Source organism: Gordionus sp. m RMFG-2023, chromosome 3, assembly GCF_954871325.1.
Source record: "Gordionus sp. m RMFG-2023 chromosome 3, tfGorSpeb1-WG-v2, whole genome shotgun sequence".
In the NCBI taxonomy this organism is placed as follows: Eukaryota; Metazoa; Nematomorpha; class Gordioida; order Chordodea; family Parachordodidae; genus Gordionus; species Gordionus sp. m RMFG-2023.
The window spans coordinates 5,707,018-5,725,347 of record NC_088777.1 but is presented as its reverse complement, the minus strand read 5'-3'; the positions used below and the strand labels follow the sequence as shown (position 1 = coordinate 5,725,347).

Below are 18,330 nucleotides of genomic sequence, written 5' to 3'. Positions count from 1 at the left end.
GCAAGATGTAATACCAGATAAATTAAATATAATTTGTAAAAAATTTGTCTAAATTTTTCGAATGAAATCGTTGTTTAATTATATAATTTTTTTTGCGATAAAAACTTGAAATTTATTTTTTTTTTAAAGTTAAAAGGATTTAGAGTTTATAAATTTTATATATAAAAAAATAATACCATTATCGTAAAATTACGCTTTTATGTTTTATTCGTATTTTCCGTTTAAAAACAAAATTTTTCCAAAGTTTAACAAAATCCTTCCATATATTTTCGACAAATTCACAATTTTCTTCAATTTTTTAGATAGTATTTATATATTCCATATTCCTTTAGCGAACTTTTTAAAGAAAGATACTGCTCTTTCAACGATAAATTTGAGAGAGGAAAACTAAGTATATAATTTTTAAAAAACGTCACTAATTATGAACTTATAAAAAAAAGTGTAAAATTATATATAAAAAAAAGCCTCAATTATCAAAATATAAAAACCGTTTACGAGAGATATAAAAAGTTTTAAGGATGTGTCTTAGGTCATCTTAATTTAGATACTTAATTGCTTTTTAGTATAGGCTAAAAAGTATTTGATAAAGAACACTCTGTTTTGGTTTGTTTTAAATATTTGGTGGCATTGCTATTTTATCCTAGTTTTTTGTTTTTTTGGCTATTTAGCCGATACTTAAAAAGACGCATAAATAGACGGCTATTAAGTATTAAGCCGGCCTAAATATTATAATACATGCTCCTATAGGACAGCCTAGTTCTCATTATTTCTCTTTTTCTCAATATCGATACGATCTGATTTATATGAGTCACATGGGGGGGGAGTGAGATTTCAACCCTTTAGCAAATTTGAAATTCTCCCATAACACTTTTCGCTAACCCCGCCCCCTACCCTCCTATCACCTCTTCTCTCAAAAAATAACGCAATCAGAGCATAGTGCCTGCAAAAAATGGGATCTATAAATATTCCTAAAAATAATTGGTTAAAAAAAACACGCGAAAAGTTTAACTTTTCTTCTCCCAACTTATAAAAATCCTTGATACGCCTACACCATGATAAGAAGTTATTCATAAATTTTATTTTCGTTGGAGGAAACCATTCTTTTATAATCCGTTCACTTTCTTGAACAATTTGGATTATATAATTTTCTTTTTTTTATTCAACAGCTGAGATCTATTGGGATTTACTCTATTATTTTATGTATAATCAATAGCATATATAAGAAGTTGGTGGGGGGTGGGTGATAATTTTAATATTTGGTCATCTAAACAATAAAACCCTTCAAACCAAAATGTAAAATCATTGAGAAGGAATAAAATAAATATAATTTTACCGATTTATTTATAATTTATCTCTACTTTAATTAGATAATTTTGAGCCACCCCCCCACCCCCCCTCCACCATCTGAATTAAAATCTTATATATGCCTATGACTTGCATTAAGTGGTGGGGTAGATCAATAAAAGGTGAAAAATAAATATATTTTATTACTTTTATGTTGGAATAGTATGGAAATAATTTATAAAAATAGGCTGCTGATCATCAACAAAGCATCAAAATCAGCTGAAGGGACAAGTAGCGTTTTTTATAATTTAAACAAAAAATAAGACCAAGTCTGACGGGAGGATTACCTTGTTTTTAATAGTGTTGTTAAACGGCTCGATTCGAGCCGGTTTTTAAAAACGGCGAACTCAACACATTATTCAGAAAAATATTACCCAAGCCCGAATATTTTGCTCGTAGATGGCACAAAGGTTTGAACACCTTTTAGCGAAATCTCAAGGCACAGGCAATATTTTTCTGGCTAAAATATGCAGAGTGGTTAAATGTATCTAGATATAAAAATGGGGTATCTGTATCTAGATAGATTTTTGATTAAAATATCGGTATCTTGATATTATTTTAGACGATGTATCTGTATCTAGATCCATTTAAAAAGTATCTTTTAACAACTCTGAAAATATGGAGTAAGCCGCTTTGAGCTATTTAACAACACTAGTTTTTAACAATAGTTCCTTTTTCTATTAGACCAGTTATTACTACTCATGGATAGAAAATGATATGTTCTATTTTCTTAAATTTCTAGCCATAATAAAATCCTTTAAACTAATTCATTTAAAGTCTAGCCTCAAGAAATTCGGCTTGCAATCAATGAAAAATGTTATGTATAAAAAAATACATTTTTAATATTAAAAGCCTTTGTCAATATTAATTTAAGCAAATCTTACTGCGAAACATTACACATGGTAAGTTGTCAATTAAATATTATTGAATTACTATGATTAGAAACCATGGAAACAAAGTGTTATATTAACATTATTATTTATATATTTTTTTTTAAAAAGTCCAGCAAAAAAAATAAAATTGCGATAAAATGTGGTGACAAATTTATGTTATATAAATCAAGTTATAATATCTTTACCCGAAATCAAGCTGGAAATTATGAGTGGTAAAATAAGCATTTTCAGCATGCCCATCAGCAGATCCCCGGGGAATGTTATGAGATTTATGGTGACTAGATTTGGTTTGTATCTTCGAACAATCACACCTAGCAGAAGGCCAGCGATAACAGCGGCGATGGTTAGAACTAATAAAAGATTTTCCTTGAGCCATCGAAGCAACTTATAAGTTTATAAAATTAAATTTTTTTTTTATATAAAGAATTATAAATGTACGAGAATAATTATAAAATTAGTTAATTTTATATAAGGAAATTATAAGATAGGAAAATGAATGCTAAAAAATTACTATTTTTTTTTTAACCCAAAATACTATTTATTTTCTTCTTATATTAATATATATTTTTTTTAAAAAAATCCCCTTGTTTTTTAAGCAATATAAAATGAGTTTTTTTGCCCAGGGCTTTCCAAAATCTTTTATTCCAGGAGTAATCACATCTAGATATGTCCTTGTGGACCATAAAAAAATACATAAAATGCTTATTATAACGATCAAGCCTTTCCCTTTAAAAAAAAATGCGTTTTTTAAAATTGTTCTTTTGAAATATAGTTTATAAAAGATATTTGATTTTATACATAGAAACTAAACGCCATATAAACATATATCTTTCAAATTATAAAAATTAAATTCTATATTTAAATAAATTCGGGCCGGACTTAGATCACTAATATACATATCATTTTGGCTGTTAAAAAAAAATGATGAGTCTATTTATTAAAAGATAGAAAAACAATAAGGCTATATTGATTCTTTTCGGTATATTTTTGTTTTAGTAATAAATGGAAATGGGTAGTAAGAGAATGATGGTAAAAATTTATATTAAAAAAATATTTAATTTTATTTATAAAACATTAACTTAAATTGTAAATTAATATTTAGTTTAATAAATATTATTATTTGTGTTCTCTTACCTTGGAAGGGGCATTGGAAGATTTATCTATCTTAGCAATTTTTCCAAAGAATAAATGAATCCAATTGCGGTTAAATCCGTCACTTATACTTTCGGCAATTTCTTCATCATACCTTTTTCCTTTATAAGTAGGTTTTCTACCATCTTCTACCACATGATTCTGATTACTAATAATGTCCGTTATTCCATTAAAGGATTGGTTAAATGGAATTTCGAATTGATAATTCTCAACCTTTTCTGCCTTATTATCGTCTGTCATTATCCCTTGATTCTGGATATGATAGATTTTAAACGTTTCAAAAATGATTCGCCTTTCATCCGTATTATATCAATTTTTTTCTTAAAACCCTACGTATATAATATCCCAGATGTATTTCTTGTAATATTTACATAATAGTGTAATGATGAAGATGTCTAAATCAATTTTTTTTTGGCCATTATTCATTATTCATCATCCATCATTTTATTAAAATTATTAGAAATATATATGTATTTTTTTTTTTCAAACTTTTGTTAAATATCATATTTCAAAGAAGAGGAAAAAACAAATTTGTTTTATTTAAAAAAAAAATCTATTTTATAAATGGAATTTGAAATGATAAATCATAATAAACTTAAGTATATAAAAATAAAATTTAACGATAATAAAATAAAGTTTTATTTAATTACCGAAAGTGAATGAAAAAAATACGAAATTTGGTAAAAAATTTTTAAACACTAAAAACTTTTAAAGCTATAAAGTGTTCATATTATATAAATTAGCACGATCCTTTATTTAATATTCCTGCCAGTCAATGCTATAGTTAGAATTTAATTTCTAAGAAACAATTTTATTGGGGGGGGTCATTTATAGCCTTGCTATTCGGGCATGTGTGCTTCCATTGGATAAATATTTTTTGAATAATAATTTTTAAAAAATGAATATTATTTTAATATGTTTAATTCTCTTTAATTTCAATTTCTTTCGATTTTCTGAAATAGAGGTATCTAATCTGTCTGTGGATGGAATAAAATGTTTTTGGGGAATAGATATTAGCTCTTTTCCCGGTTATAATTTTTCGTCTCAATTATTGCTAATAACACTATTATAAATACGTGTTTAAAATATATAAAATGTAAATATGATCAAAGTTCCAGGCCAATGATGAAATGTTCTGCAATGGTAGGTAATGTGAATGTAGTTCAGTTAAATTTTAAATTACAGTTATCACAACATGCCTGCCTGCACTTCTCTCAATTTGAGTGACAATGACCCCAATAAAGTTTCTGAAATAAGCAACAAAAAAAAAGATAGAGATAACGAAATGTATTGATAATGCAATAAAACCTAGGCAAAAATTATAAGCAGGTAGAGCAAATGGATCCATGGAAATATAATAATCGAGGGCTCAATAATCATTTCTTATTATGATTTATCCTTATCTAACAATTAAAATAAGTGCATTATATCATTTATTTATGCTTCAATAAGCTGAGTGATTTGAAGAGTACACGGAATTATTTGTTGCTGATGAGATGTAATAGGTTTTATAGTAGTGAGGAGGCATGTATATTGAGCAGCAGCATTGACTAGATGTGGGAAATCTTACTTTTAAAGATGTCAGGATCGCTAATAGAATGTTTGCCCATAGCTGACGTTATGAAAATTGAAGGAGAAAGCTGCTAATAGTAGGGCATTTACTATAAGAAAGTCGGAGGGGATAAGCGGAACATGATTTTCCTGAAAATAATTTCCAAAAATTTTTTTTAGTATAAAATAACAAAAATAAATTGATCAATAAGAATTCCAGAATATTTTATTATTAAAAGTTATTTTTGCAATTTCTTTACATAAAAAAATCTCTCAAGTTGAAATTACAATTTATATTAAAAAATTAATCCTCAAAGATTGTTTTCTCAAATAATTTCTGAAGATTTTTTTTTTCGAACTCAATTAAAATTTTAAATTTAGCAACCCAATAATAAAGACACGCAAAACTTTTCACACAACACATTTTAGTGACATTTTTTTTATCGCGAATGTTTATTCAACTAAACATATTTTATAGATGAACCTTTGTAACGAATCCACATTTACATGCTATTCAGCGAAGACCATGTCAAAAAATTTTTTTATAGCTGTGAGAATTTTTTTCCGGGAGATTATTTTCCTAGGATTTTTTTTCTAGATTGGCAAAAGAATCGGGTGTAAATGACAAGTTGGAAGCTATGAAGAAAGCCGTGAAAGAATACTGAGTGAGAATGTATGCGGATGGGCAATAGGGTCGCCAAGACACAATGAGGCAGAGTGATGGAATTAGGAGGTAGAGAAAGAGAGGTGTTACAAACGATAGTATGATAGCGAGGATAGTGAATAAAGAAGTATATATAAGCAAACAAAGAAATGGCAAAATAATATAATAAAACGCGATATCGGGCTGCGCGGAAATAGAAAATATGTTTCGAATCGCAAAAGGAGAGTCGACAAAAAAGAGACAGAATAAGAAAGCGTTATAGAAGATGAAAGAGGAAATGCAGCGGGATTCTACAAGGGTGATAATAAAAATGTGTTCAGAGGTTCTGAAGACTTGGGAATAGAATGATTTACTAATTTATCAAATAGTTATACCAAGGAACTGAGGGAAAAGTTTTATAAAGGTTTATCAGGCTAGGAAGATACTTTAAATAAAATTCATTCCTCATAAAGTTTTTTTTATCATTTAAAATAATTTGTTTGAAAAATAATTTTTTTGGTATTTTAAGATGCTAGTTATTTTTTTAAAAAATGATGAAATTATTTAATCGTTTTTATGAAGTTTTTTTTAAAAAAAATAACGAAATAGTGGTGACATAGTTCAACCATATTCATGGTAAAAGTTGATCTAATGACATCGTCCTAGTTATGCGAGGCATGGTATGGAGCAAATAATTCAAAACTTAGTTTTATTCTTAAAGAGGGCCCGAATATTAAACATAATGTAGTCTGTTAATGAATCAACCGATGATGAACTGATTTGTCAGTTGGTTTGATTTCAGCTACCTTGGTTTTTGAGTAAATTCTTAATTTGGGACTTCACATGGGTCTCTTCCTTTCCTCCACAAACCTGTTAATTTGAGACTCGATTGATGTTGTCGCGACAAAAAAAATAAACAAATATAGAGGGATAGGTTCTAAATCGCTAAAACAAAAATCGTTAAAAATTGGGAACCTGGCTTTTATCTCTTAGAAAATTTTTAAAGTAAATTTGAAATTAATATTAATAGATACTAGGAGACTAAACACTATTATTAATAGATACTAGGGGACTAAACACTTGTATTTAAATAGTGTTTAGTCCCCTAGTATCTATTAATATTAATTTCAAATTTACTTTAAAAATTTTCTAGGAGATAAAAGCCAGGTTCCCAATTTTTAGCGATTTTTGTTTTAGCGATTAAGAACGGGAACCAATATAGACATATGGACAAGCGGAGTTTTTTTTTCAAAATTCAGGCGTAAAAATTAGGGCATTGCATTAGAGCCTAAATAATTTATTTTTTTCCCCCTAAAAAATTTTAGATATATTTATAATATTTTATTATGTCTATTATCATTGTTATTACAATTATTCTTTTTATCATGGTATTAAATTATAAATTCTAAATGTTAATTTATCGTTTAAATATTTATATATTAATTCGAATAAAATTATGATTAAGATTTTTTAAAAAAAATACAAATTAGTATTTTAAAAATGTAAATTATGTTTGTAATTTTTGGCACTTGTAACATGGGCGGACTGGCGAAACTTTGGCCTCGTGGGCAAATGATTACTAGCGGCCTAGGGGCTTTGTCCCCTATACCCCTATTTGAGGGTCTTCGGCCCACTTTTACCCGGCCTTCGGCCGTGACACCTTTATATGGCATATTCATATTTTACATGTTTTAACTATTTTTTATATATTTGGACAAAAATAAATCTAAAAATAGGTTAAACACAATATTATAATTAATACGGTTTTTAAGGGAAAAAAAAACTCGTTAAAGGATATCACATATTTTATTTTAAGAAATTGCAAATATAAAATCATACTAATGGCACATAAAAACATACTTATCGCAATTGCGCATATAATAAAATATGTATTTACACATATAGAATAATATTAATTATAAAATTATTACATATTGCACTATAAAATCTAAATATATTACATTACATCAAATTGCAAAGAGAATAAACCTTATTGTTCAAAAAAAAATCAGGCATATTTGCAAATAAAATGAATTAAACGAATATTATATAAAAATCTTTTACAAAGGGCTTTTAATAAAAATGCCTCCAAATTAATCGCATCCCATATTTGCCCTTCAGCTTTACTGTTGTTAAACGGCTCATTTTGGGCCGATTTTTAAAAACGGCTAACTCGATATTTTTATTAGGAAAAATATTATGCTAGTGATTAAGTGTATGCAATTGTGCGCAGAGTTGGGCAAAAAGTTATAAAAAGCGTTACATTACTTATCTAATAATATAAATATTTATTCATTACAATACATTTGCTTTGCCCATTCCCCTATTGCCCCTATTTTGATATGTGAATTAGATTATAGGACCAAACAGGAGACGAAAATGATGTTTTATTTAAAAAAAAAATTATTACTTTATTGAATTTTATAAATATGAATAATCTTTAATTTTTATTAAATTAGACAATAAAATATTAATAAATTCGTTTGAGGTTACTTAATGCTTTTTTATTTTAGACTTTACAGAAAAATGAATCAATAAAATTCTTTCTATTTTCATTCATTCTTTACTTTAAATAATGTAAGGAACAGCCTATTCGTATCAGTTACATGTTCTAAATAAAGGTACCTTAACCGTTAGGATATTTAAAAGTGACGGTTGACTTTTATGAAGTAACAGCCCAACCCTGGTTATGTGCATATCATAGCATCAAATAATCTCATAGTCACACATTACGAATTAATTACACTTGGTTGGGTTTATTATTTATCTTGTATTATTTCGACGTTTATTAATCTCCTCATAATCACAAATTAGATCATCAGTATTTTCATAGTCTGACTTTTTATATCTTCGTAATATATATGGGCAAATGAAGACAATTCATGTCTTAATTTGTCACTGAATATATTTTCTACTTTTTCTTTCAAGACTTTTCAGGAAATACCTTAGATATTTATTTTTATCAAAATTCTTTCAATACAAATATTATACTTACATAAGCTCTTTATTCAGCAAAAATCTTTCTGTTAACCTTTGATAAATTGTAGATCGAAATTTTAAAAATATAGAGATTAATCGGATATTCTGGCGTTCATCTTTGTATTCATCGCTATGCATCCTCCTTGTTAGACCTATTCTAGTTTTTAATATTTCATCTATGTATCCAGATGTAATCTGACAGCTATAAATCAGAAATATTTTCATTTAAATTTTTTAGCCATTTTTATGGCTTAATTTTAAAGTGAAGGGTTATAAAAGATACAGAAGAGTTGGCATCTTCGATCATTTTCCAAGCTGATAAATCTTCTAAATTTTTAGTTTAAAGATATAATGAGAGCGTTCCCATTATTTCAAAAAATAAATTTAGCGTTTTAAATTTTACTTATTTTCAATTAACGATTTAGCTATCAATAAGGGTGGCTTTTGCCTTATAGAGATTGGGAGTAGCTACTACCATTTTAAATTATCCCTAAATCCTTTTTTTTAATATCAAATTTCTAATTTTATTTAGAACAGCATTATATTAACGGTTGTCTTTGACATAAAATTACTAAAAAACTTCTTACCTCGAATTTTGATTTATTCGGAAAGTTTCAGCTTTTCTTTTCTACGTTTGCTCCTGAAAATAGCTTTTTCTAAATGCTAAGTATTTTATCATTTTCTAGGGAAATTCCCGGTAATTTAGATTTTATTTCCAAGATTTTCAAGTGTTTCATTGTTACCTAATCCTTTTGTAAATTAGTTTTTACTTTAAAACTTTAATATCTCAAATTATTTGTTCTATTACATTGGATATCATTGCGAATCTCTCGAATTTTTATCCATTCATTATTTTAATGCTAATTGAAAATTCTATTTCTATGAAATAATAAATATAAAAATATAAATTAATCAAAACTTGACTTTTATTTAAACGATGCTTTTATTTTTACGAGAAAATGGGGAAAAAAACCCATTTAATAATAGCATCTAAATGATAATCCTCAAAAAATTGCATTGATATGATGATATTATAAATGCCAAAAAATGATTAATTTATAATATATAAAATAAAGTATATGAATATGATAAGAGAAATTCATAACTTATATATTATAAAAAGAAATTAATATACATTATATATTTTTTTTCTGATCGGTCTACATCATTTTCTCGTGACCTCGTGGGCAAAATACTCACTTAATGGCCAGACAGCCCCTGACTTATAATGTAGAAACATTCCCGTTTTAATAGGAAATGACCATTTTTATATCATTTTTTTTATATATTATATTTTATTCAATTATAAAGAATAAAATAAATAAAATACGATTGAAATTGAATATCATGATAAAAAAATAACGTTAGTAATCTAATAATTAATAATTTAATAGAATTAAAGTAATAATATGAGTAAAGAAACAGACATTGAAAACAGCTATCATTTATTTTTAAAACAAAGGATTGATTGGCTCCTGGAGAAAGAGGCTTTAGATGAAGTTAATGTAATTTGACTTGAGCCATAAAAGTGTTCTTTAGAATTTTCAAAATTAAAAATGAATATTTATATTTCAAATTTCGCGATTCATTGGAAGAAAAAAAAAATCATATTTGCATAAATCTTAAATAAATAAATCATTTACTAAAATGAGAAATAATTTTTGTATATCACTATATAAAATTAGAAATTTTTAGAAATTATATGTTTTTGTAAGATGTTTGTGAAAATGTGTGCGAGATATGCAATATTTTCGCTTAAGATCCGAGTAACTTTTTCTTCCATCTTGCATCTTAAAGGGTTAATGGTTTATCGCATAAAATAAAAAATACCCTTTATTATTCTTTATTATAAACAATTTTTTTAAATATCAGGATTTTGGGATAAAAAAGATGAGGGGTAATCCTTCTTTAACTTTACAATTATGAATATGAATGAATAGGAAAAAAAAGAGTTTAATCAAATCCCCTTTAAATAAAAATATGCTCACTATTTCTTCCCCAATAATGACTTATAAGGGGTTCATATTGAAAAGGCTTACAATTTACGATTTATATTTCGATTCAAATTAGTGTTGTCAAAGGGCTCGTTTTGAGCCGATTTTTAAAAATGGCTAACTCAATACTCCATCCAGAAATATATTACGCAGGCCTGAAGATTTTGCTCATAGAAGGAACAAAGGTCTATACATATATTATCGAAATCTCGAAGGCCTAGGCAAATATTTTTAAAAGTATTGTTTAAGTAGGAATGATATTGAAAATTTCTTTTAAAAAAAAAATGAAAAATAAATGAGGGGCAAAGTTATTTGCTATTTTTCTAAAAAAAAATAAATCTATTTTCTGCTATTCGAAATAGGTCTGTAATGGGGGGGGGGATTTTAGCCAATCCCGCTCACTCCTCCCGCCTTATGTTTAAATATTATTTTAATGGCTGGTTCGGCTCTTTATTTATTTATTTAAATGTATTTTTTAATTAAACATACATAAATATAATGAGCAATATTGTGAAATAAAACTTTTAATAAATTGAAGTCTGTTCTCATTTCGCCTGAAAAAATATCAAAAATTCGCCCGCCCCACGCCCGCCCATTATTTTAAACATTTTTTTAACTCGCCCGCCACCCGCTCAATGTTAAAAATATTTTAAAAAACCCGACCATGCCCATTCAAAGTATGGGTGCGGTGCGACCTCTAATTTAAAATTCAATTTTTGTTGCGTTTAAACGCAGTGGCAAATACGCGTAAATTTGAAGAACGCTTTATCATAACTCATTTATAAGAGTAAATTGAATAGATAAATTATTAAAAATATTTTATTATACTACATTTTATTTTTTATTTCTTTTTTTTTTAAAAAAAAAAGAAAATAGGTGATTTCAAATACAAAATATAATTCGGAAAAATATAAAAGATTATAAAAAAAAGAAAATAAAATCAATAAAAAAAAAGAATGTTTTAGGAGCAGGACAAGCAGCCTTTTAAATTTGTGATAGGTTAGGTATTATTAAAAAAATATATATTTCTAATCATAAAAATAAGAATATTTTTAATGTTATTTATATTATACCTACCAAACCAATAAAAGGTTTTATTTGTATAAAAATAAGTCAAAAAGAAATGCATTTGTTTTACCAAAATGACATTTTTTTAAAATTTTTTTTATAAGTTTGCCTTAACGAGCTTTGTAGATCAATATTCCCAGGATAGAAATAAAAATAGTGAAAAACAAATTTAGGGCCGGGAAATTTAAATTTATATTTGTCATATGGGGTTAGGGTTATTAAAAAAAAACATTTTTATTTTGCTCATAGTCATAGATGTCAGAAAGGTTTAGAAACTCTATTTGCTAAATCCCGAGACTTATCCTCCCAAAAATCTGAATTGGGCAGTTTTTAAAAATTAACCCGAATTAAGCTTAACCTTTCTGACATCTATGAGTAAAATCTTGAGGCTTGCATAAAATTATTTTAGCTAAAATCTTAATGGGGTGGTTTTTAAAAATCGATCTAAATTAATAAGGCTTTTATAACAACCTCTAGGTTTTAGTTTTAAAAATTTTTTTTTTATTATTCCATTTAATAAATTATAAAAACAAAGAATTCAAAAATATCGAAGTGTCTAAGAATTTGTTTATGAATCCTGCATCACTATTAGCGTGAAATTCGCTGCGAAGTGGGCCAAAATGTCAAAATTTACAGGGCAAATATTGGTAAAAAAAATGCCTATCACTCCGAATTCGTGCTAGCTGTGATGGCAGGGGTAACGCCTGGTTTATAGTAAGCGCGTTATTCATGCGTAGCCGTATAATGTTAATTTACGCATCACTCTTGAGCGACATCGCGGTATTCCTCGCGCTTACTATAAACGAAGGCCTTAAATGTCGTATGCGGTATTTGGAATCCATGGGGATTAAGGAATAACGCAATTTTAAATTACTTAATAAGTGGTAATTTTTTTTTAATTTTAAAAATTTTCGGGGAACAATATTTATTTTGTTTTAATTCAAAACCGGTTTACAGCCCGTAGCGACCCGTGACCGGATTTTACTTATAGGTTTCTTACAAAATCCAAAATGATTGACATCATATTGATGTTTGACATGTATAACATATAATATTGACATAATAAGATATTATAAAAAACTTAGATATATAATCTCTGAATCTACATTTAAACATTACTTGATTGGCATTGGATATATAAGTTATATATATATATATAATGTAAAAATACACAATTACAACAATAAGGATATCTCAAATTCAGAATATTTATTTTTTACACTTCTCTCTATTTTAAATATTTATACGCATTCATTTTAAGTATTAAACAGTAACTTCGATATTTTGATTATGTTTATCTATATTATCACTATAAAATATTATGATATGATATGAAAATGAAAAATAAATATTTCCCACCTTTTTTTAAAATTTTTTTAGAAAAAAAATTCTTATCAAATATTTATATATTTTATAATCGTGATATTCAAGAAATAGGAAGGAAATATAATATTAATATTTTTGGCCACGTTCAGGTGGTCTATATTCCATCTATGATGTATAATACTGCAACGGTCGGGTGGCGGGAAAGCTAAAAATTTGTTTACAAAGCGAGTGAGAGAGAGTGGAGTTAAAAATATTTTACAAACAAAAACATTGCTAATTTTATAATTTTAAGTTTGAAGTAAAAAAAAAAAATACATAAATATAAGCATAAATAAAGAGCCAAACCAACAAACAATACTATAATGTTTTTAACATTTGGCAGGCTGGTTAAACAATTTATATCAGGTTAATTGAGCGTGAACGGGTTAATTTAAAAATAAATCCATGGACGGGCGGGCGAACGGATTATATTTAGACAATGTAAGTCTCGGTTAAATATCCGCGCATTGCTGACCTCTCTGATAAAGTTACCGCTGACCCGGCGTTGCGGGACTATAATCCGGACCCACGAGGTTTACATAATACAATTTTGGCTAAAATCTTAACCGGGGGCCTTTATAAAAATGGCCGAATCGGGTTTTTAGCTTTTTAACAACCCTATTAGAACCAAAAACCGCTACTGGAGGGTAGGTGTCACCATTTGCCGTATTTTGGTAATTCATTCCATTTATTAAATATCTGTTGTGGGTTTCCGGGAAATAATAAAAACGTTTATTCGATTTGATTTACAATTCGATTCAAAAATTAAATTCTCTTAGCATATTTTAGAAAATGTAAAGTAACTATTAAAATTTAAAAAGTGAATATTGTAAACGAGTTCCATGTGCCAAATTATTATCGAATAAGTCAGAATATTTGTAAATAATTTATAATATTTACAAATAAATTTGATATATTACGAATTATTTCGAATAACAATATAATTTCGAATGATATATATGTGGTATTGGGATATTCGGAATACCGAGAGCGATTTAAAAAAATTTTAAGTTCGATTTAACCGGAAATGTATTCTATCATGGGTAGAGTACCCAAACTGTAAATTTCAAACAATTTTGTCATGAACTTTAGAAACTACTTCTAATTTATATTAATTTTTATATGGATTTTTCATATAAACTAAAAAAATACTAAAATGTATATCGCTGAAATTGGCTGAAATTTACAGGGTAAATACTCTACACATGCTGGAATACGATTCCTGTAAAATCAGATTTTTAAAATCCAAAAATCGCCTTTAGTAAATGATTAAAAATTGAGAGATTCCGAATCCCCACAAATTCCGATACCCCATACGACATATATATTAAAAAAAAATTTTCAAATATAAAAAATATTTTAGAATATTTATATATATTTTTGAATAATAACAATAATTTCAAATTATACAAGCGAAGGAAATCATATAGACTTCTGTCATTTTTAGAAAATATGATATAAAAATTTGATAATTACAATTGATGATACTAAGGTTGATGATTGTTTAATAAAATGATGCAAAAATTAGGTGTGCTCTTTTACTTGAAAATAAAAAAAAATAAAATTGTGATCCAATGCAATCTCTTTGAAAAATTAATTTACAACAGATTTTTATTTATTGTAAAAAATTTGTTTAACACTTTTTTTAAAATTAAATTTCATCTATTCAATTAAAAAAATTTTATAAGGGTTATGATAGAGTTAGTCAAAAATAAAACTCAAATTTTCAAAAAAAAAATTCCATTCCATAAAATATATCTAGCCCAAGATACCCATATTTATTTTGAAATTATAGAATTTTTAAAAACTTTGAGCTAATCAAAGTTGATTAAAAATCCTCGATAACTCAAATAGCACTCAGCAAAAGTAAACTAATTCAATAATTATTAAACTTATCCATTTTTATTTTACCATAAAGCTATATCAATTTTCAGTATTAAATTTCATTATAAAAAAAAATATAAAATGGCTGTAACTATGCTCAAGAGAGGGCAAGATAAATAAAAAATAATTTGTTGATGATGAGGAAAATAAAATGGTTAAATATCTAATTTCATGAAATAAATCTTTTTATGGTTTATCTGTTAAAAGGTAATTTAAAAAAAAAATTTAGCTTAGATTTTTACCTCATCCCCATTCAGGAAGCAGCTTCTATTAAAACAGCAGAATTCTAAAATTTTAAAAAATACATTGTTAAAATAATTAATAAAAGATGTTTGTTATTATATGTAAATAGGACCAAAAATTTTTATAATTTTGAAGATTGGTTTCAACGCAGAGTATGTAAAGGTTTAAGCGCACGGATCTTTTACCAAAAAAAAAAGATCGCTATTTTATTTGTTACAATTGTTAAATAGAATATTACATAAATAAAGCATATATGAAAATCGGAATAAAATTTTTTTTGTGTCTTCTCTCTTAGGAAGCGTAATAAATCACTTGGCACTAGCCCCTCGATGAGACTAACTGTTGTATTAGGATGATAAAGATTCATTATATTTTAAAGGATTATAATTAATTTATATATATTTACGAACCTGTTGTTAGCCATGTATTTTGTTTATTTTTGTGGAAAAAGAAAAGTACAGTGGCAACAAAGGAAAAAGATGTTTATTTTTGTTTTAAAAAAAGGAGAAATTTATGTATATACTATTCACTTATTATTTTTGTGGAAATTTATGAATAAAGAAATATTGTAGAAGAAAAGATTCATTAATTAATAATTAAAAGAAGAAAGGAAGAAAAGATATATAATTAATATTTAAGAAGTGAAAGAGGTAAAAGATCCAAAATTAATACTTAAAAAAGGAAAAAATATAACTTTACGTTCTACTTTACTTTCATTTTAATTTACTTTCATTTTAAAGATATATATATATATATATATACTTTACGTTCTACTTTCTTTCATTTTAATTTACTTTCATTTTAATCACTGGTTTGGGGTTACTAGGTTCAAAAAATAACTTTCAACTAAGAAAAAAAAAATTATTAAATATTTTTAAAAAAAATATAACAGTGTATATTTTATAAGTAAGTGTTTAAGGTATCAATTAGTATTTTGCAAGATATCTCATACCATCTTATGGATCTATGATGATTTTGACAAAAAAATTGTGCCAAATAGCCCTGGTCTCCCCTATATATTTCATCTATTCATTTTTTTTAAATTTGTAATAAATAGAATAAAATAGATAAGACATAATTAAATTATTCGATTATTTTCGAAATATTTAAATTTAACGCATTACAAATAAATATTTTTGAGTTTGAGATATATTTCCTTAATTCCGTTTATAAAAGTTTAGTCACTGTGGGGTAAGCTGGTCCAGTGGGGGGGGGTGACTCGGTCTAAAAAAAATATAATTGATTTTTGTAGGTATCAATTTATAAAATGTGTGGATAATTTTTTTCTTCCTTCCTATATTTTGTTGATAATTATTTTTTATCTTTTACCTTTTCTGGTGGTAAGCTCCTTCAATATCTCTCTCAACTATATTATTCCTGCTATCTTATTTTTCTAATTTATATCTCTTCATATTGGCTCTAACTTTATGAGACAATATGAAGAAATGGTTCATAGGACAAGTATCCTAGCATCCGCCTGTCCAAGCCTGTCGGTGACCGGGGGAGGGCATTTCTCAGAAATTCATCTTATCATATGTCTTTACACATCAGTTATCGAAAAAAATCCTATATATTTTACATTTCCTTACCAGGATTGAACCTGGTACCTTCTGCTTCCAAACATACATCATAAACCCACTAGGCCACCCCGGCGATATTTACAGGCTTGGACAGCCGGGTGCTAGGATACTTGTCTAATAAACAAATGAAAGCTCTTTTTGATTATAATTATAAGTTAAATAAATGATATCCTTTTTCAAAATATTTTGTCCATTTCAAAAAAAAAGAAGAAGAAGAAATTTAAATCAATTTATAAATATATAAAAACACTTACAGATTTTATTTTAGGATGGCGAAATTTTAAAGAATAATCAATGGGTCTTTTGCTATTTTCGTGAGCTTCCTTGTGTTTTGAATCTGGTGAATTTTTTGTAATCATAGGGGTTAGCGCGGAGGAATCCATTAATTATTTGTTTGAATTTTTGTTAGAAAAAAAGAATTTTAGAATACTTGGTCATTATCGTTCCCTGATTATGAAGGATGATATTTTTTTATCCCTTGCATCGCAAATATTTGAAATATTTATTTTGTATAAATAGTTCATTATAACCTATTTTTCTATTAAAAAGTAAAATTATATTAAAAAAATATAAAAATAAAATAATTATATAATTTTTTTTAAAAAATAGAAATTATGTATACTATTATTTACAATTCAATTTAAGAAAATTTTACTTGTTATTTTTTTTAAAAATATATATTTTTATAATGAGCCATAAATTATAATTAGATATAATTTAATATCTTGTTTATTATGAAATGAAAGAATCATATCAATATTTAAAATAAAGATAATAAAATATTTGTTTTTTTTTGAGTATTATTTTAGCTTATTCTGCAATGTATGGCTATTAACCCACGAGATATTATAATATTTAATAAAAATAATTTTTATAAAAGGTTTGAGTAAAATGATATTTACAAAAAAAAATAAAATAATAAATATAATATAACAACTGTATAGTGAAGATTTATAATTTATAAAAATTTTATTAATTGTAGACCTTAAAAATTAAAGAAAAACTCAAGCTAAATTAGCGATTTTTATCAACCAAGAATTATTAGTTATAGTATTTAATAAACTCAAGGTTTATCATTTCAGATAGTTTGCTTCACCCTTCAATAGTACGGTGAAAAAAAAGGAACTGAATGCTTCAAAAGGGGGTTTAATCAGAGACCTGCAGGCCCGGCCCTAAGCCCGGCCGTATTTAAAATTTTTTAAATATACACGGGCCGGGCCGGGCCTAAAAAAATTTTTTTAAAATATATCCGGGCCGGGCCTAAAATTTTTTTTTAAAATATATCCGGGCCGGGCCTAAGATTGTTAAACCGGCCGGGCCGGGCCTTAATATTTTTTATAAAAATTTTTACATTATGAGTTAATGGTTATAAGATTATATTATATTATAGTTATGATTAATATAATATTGGGTGATGGTTAACACACCTAACACCCACAGATCGATCTAATTATTAATTTCTTGTGAATTTATTTAAAGTATTAATATATTTTTTTATAATTCATATCTAAATTTTTACAATATATTTTACCAAAACAATCAAATAAAGGAATATCTTAAATAAGCCCCAATATTCAAGTATTAATAATAAATTTTTTATAATTCATATCTAAATTTTTAGAATATTTACCAAA

General features: G+C 26.5%; 1 protein-coding gene across 1 annotated transcript in view; it reads right to left on the bottom strand.

The window, feature by feature from the left end:
• LOC135926658 (uncharacterized) overlaps window positions 1–17,270 on the bottom strand; it is a 41,356-nt gene extending 24,086 nt beyond the window's left edge. The window contains exons 1-2 of the mRNA XM_065462587.1: window positions 16,951–17,270; window positions 2,423–2,621 (exon numbers count right to left, since the gene is read on the bottom strand). Coding sequence (XP_065318659.1) covers window positions 2,423–2,621; window positions 16,951–17,079 — 328 coding nt within the window. The 5' untranslated portion in view covers window positions 17,080–17,270. The remainder of the gene's footprint in view (window positions 1–2,422; window positions 2,622–16,950) is intronic.
• Between the last annotated feature and the right edge of the window lie 1,060 nt (window positions 17,271–18,330).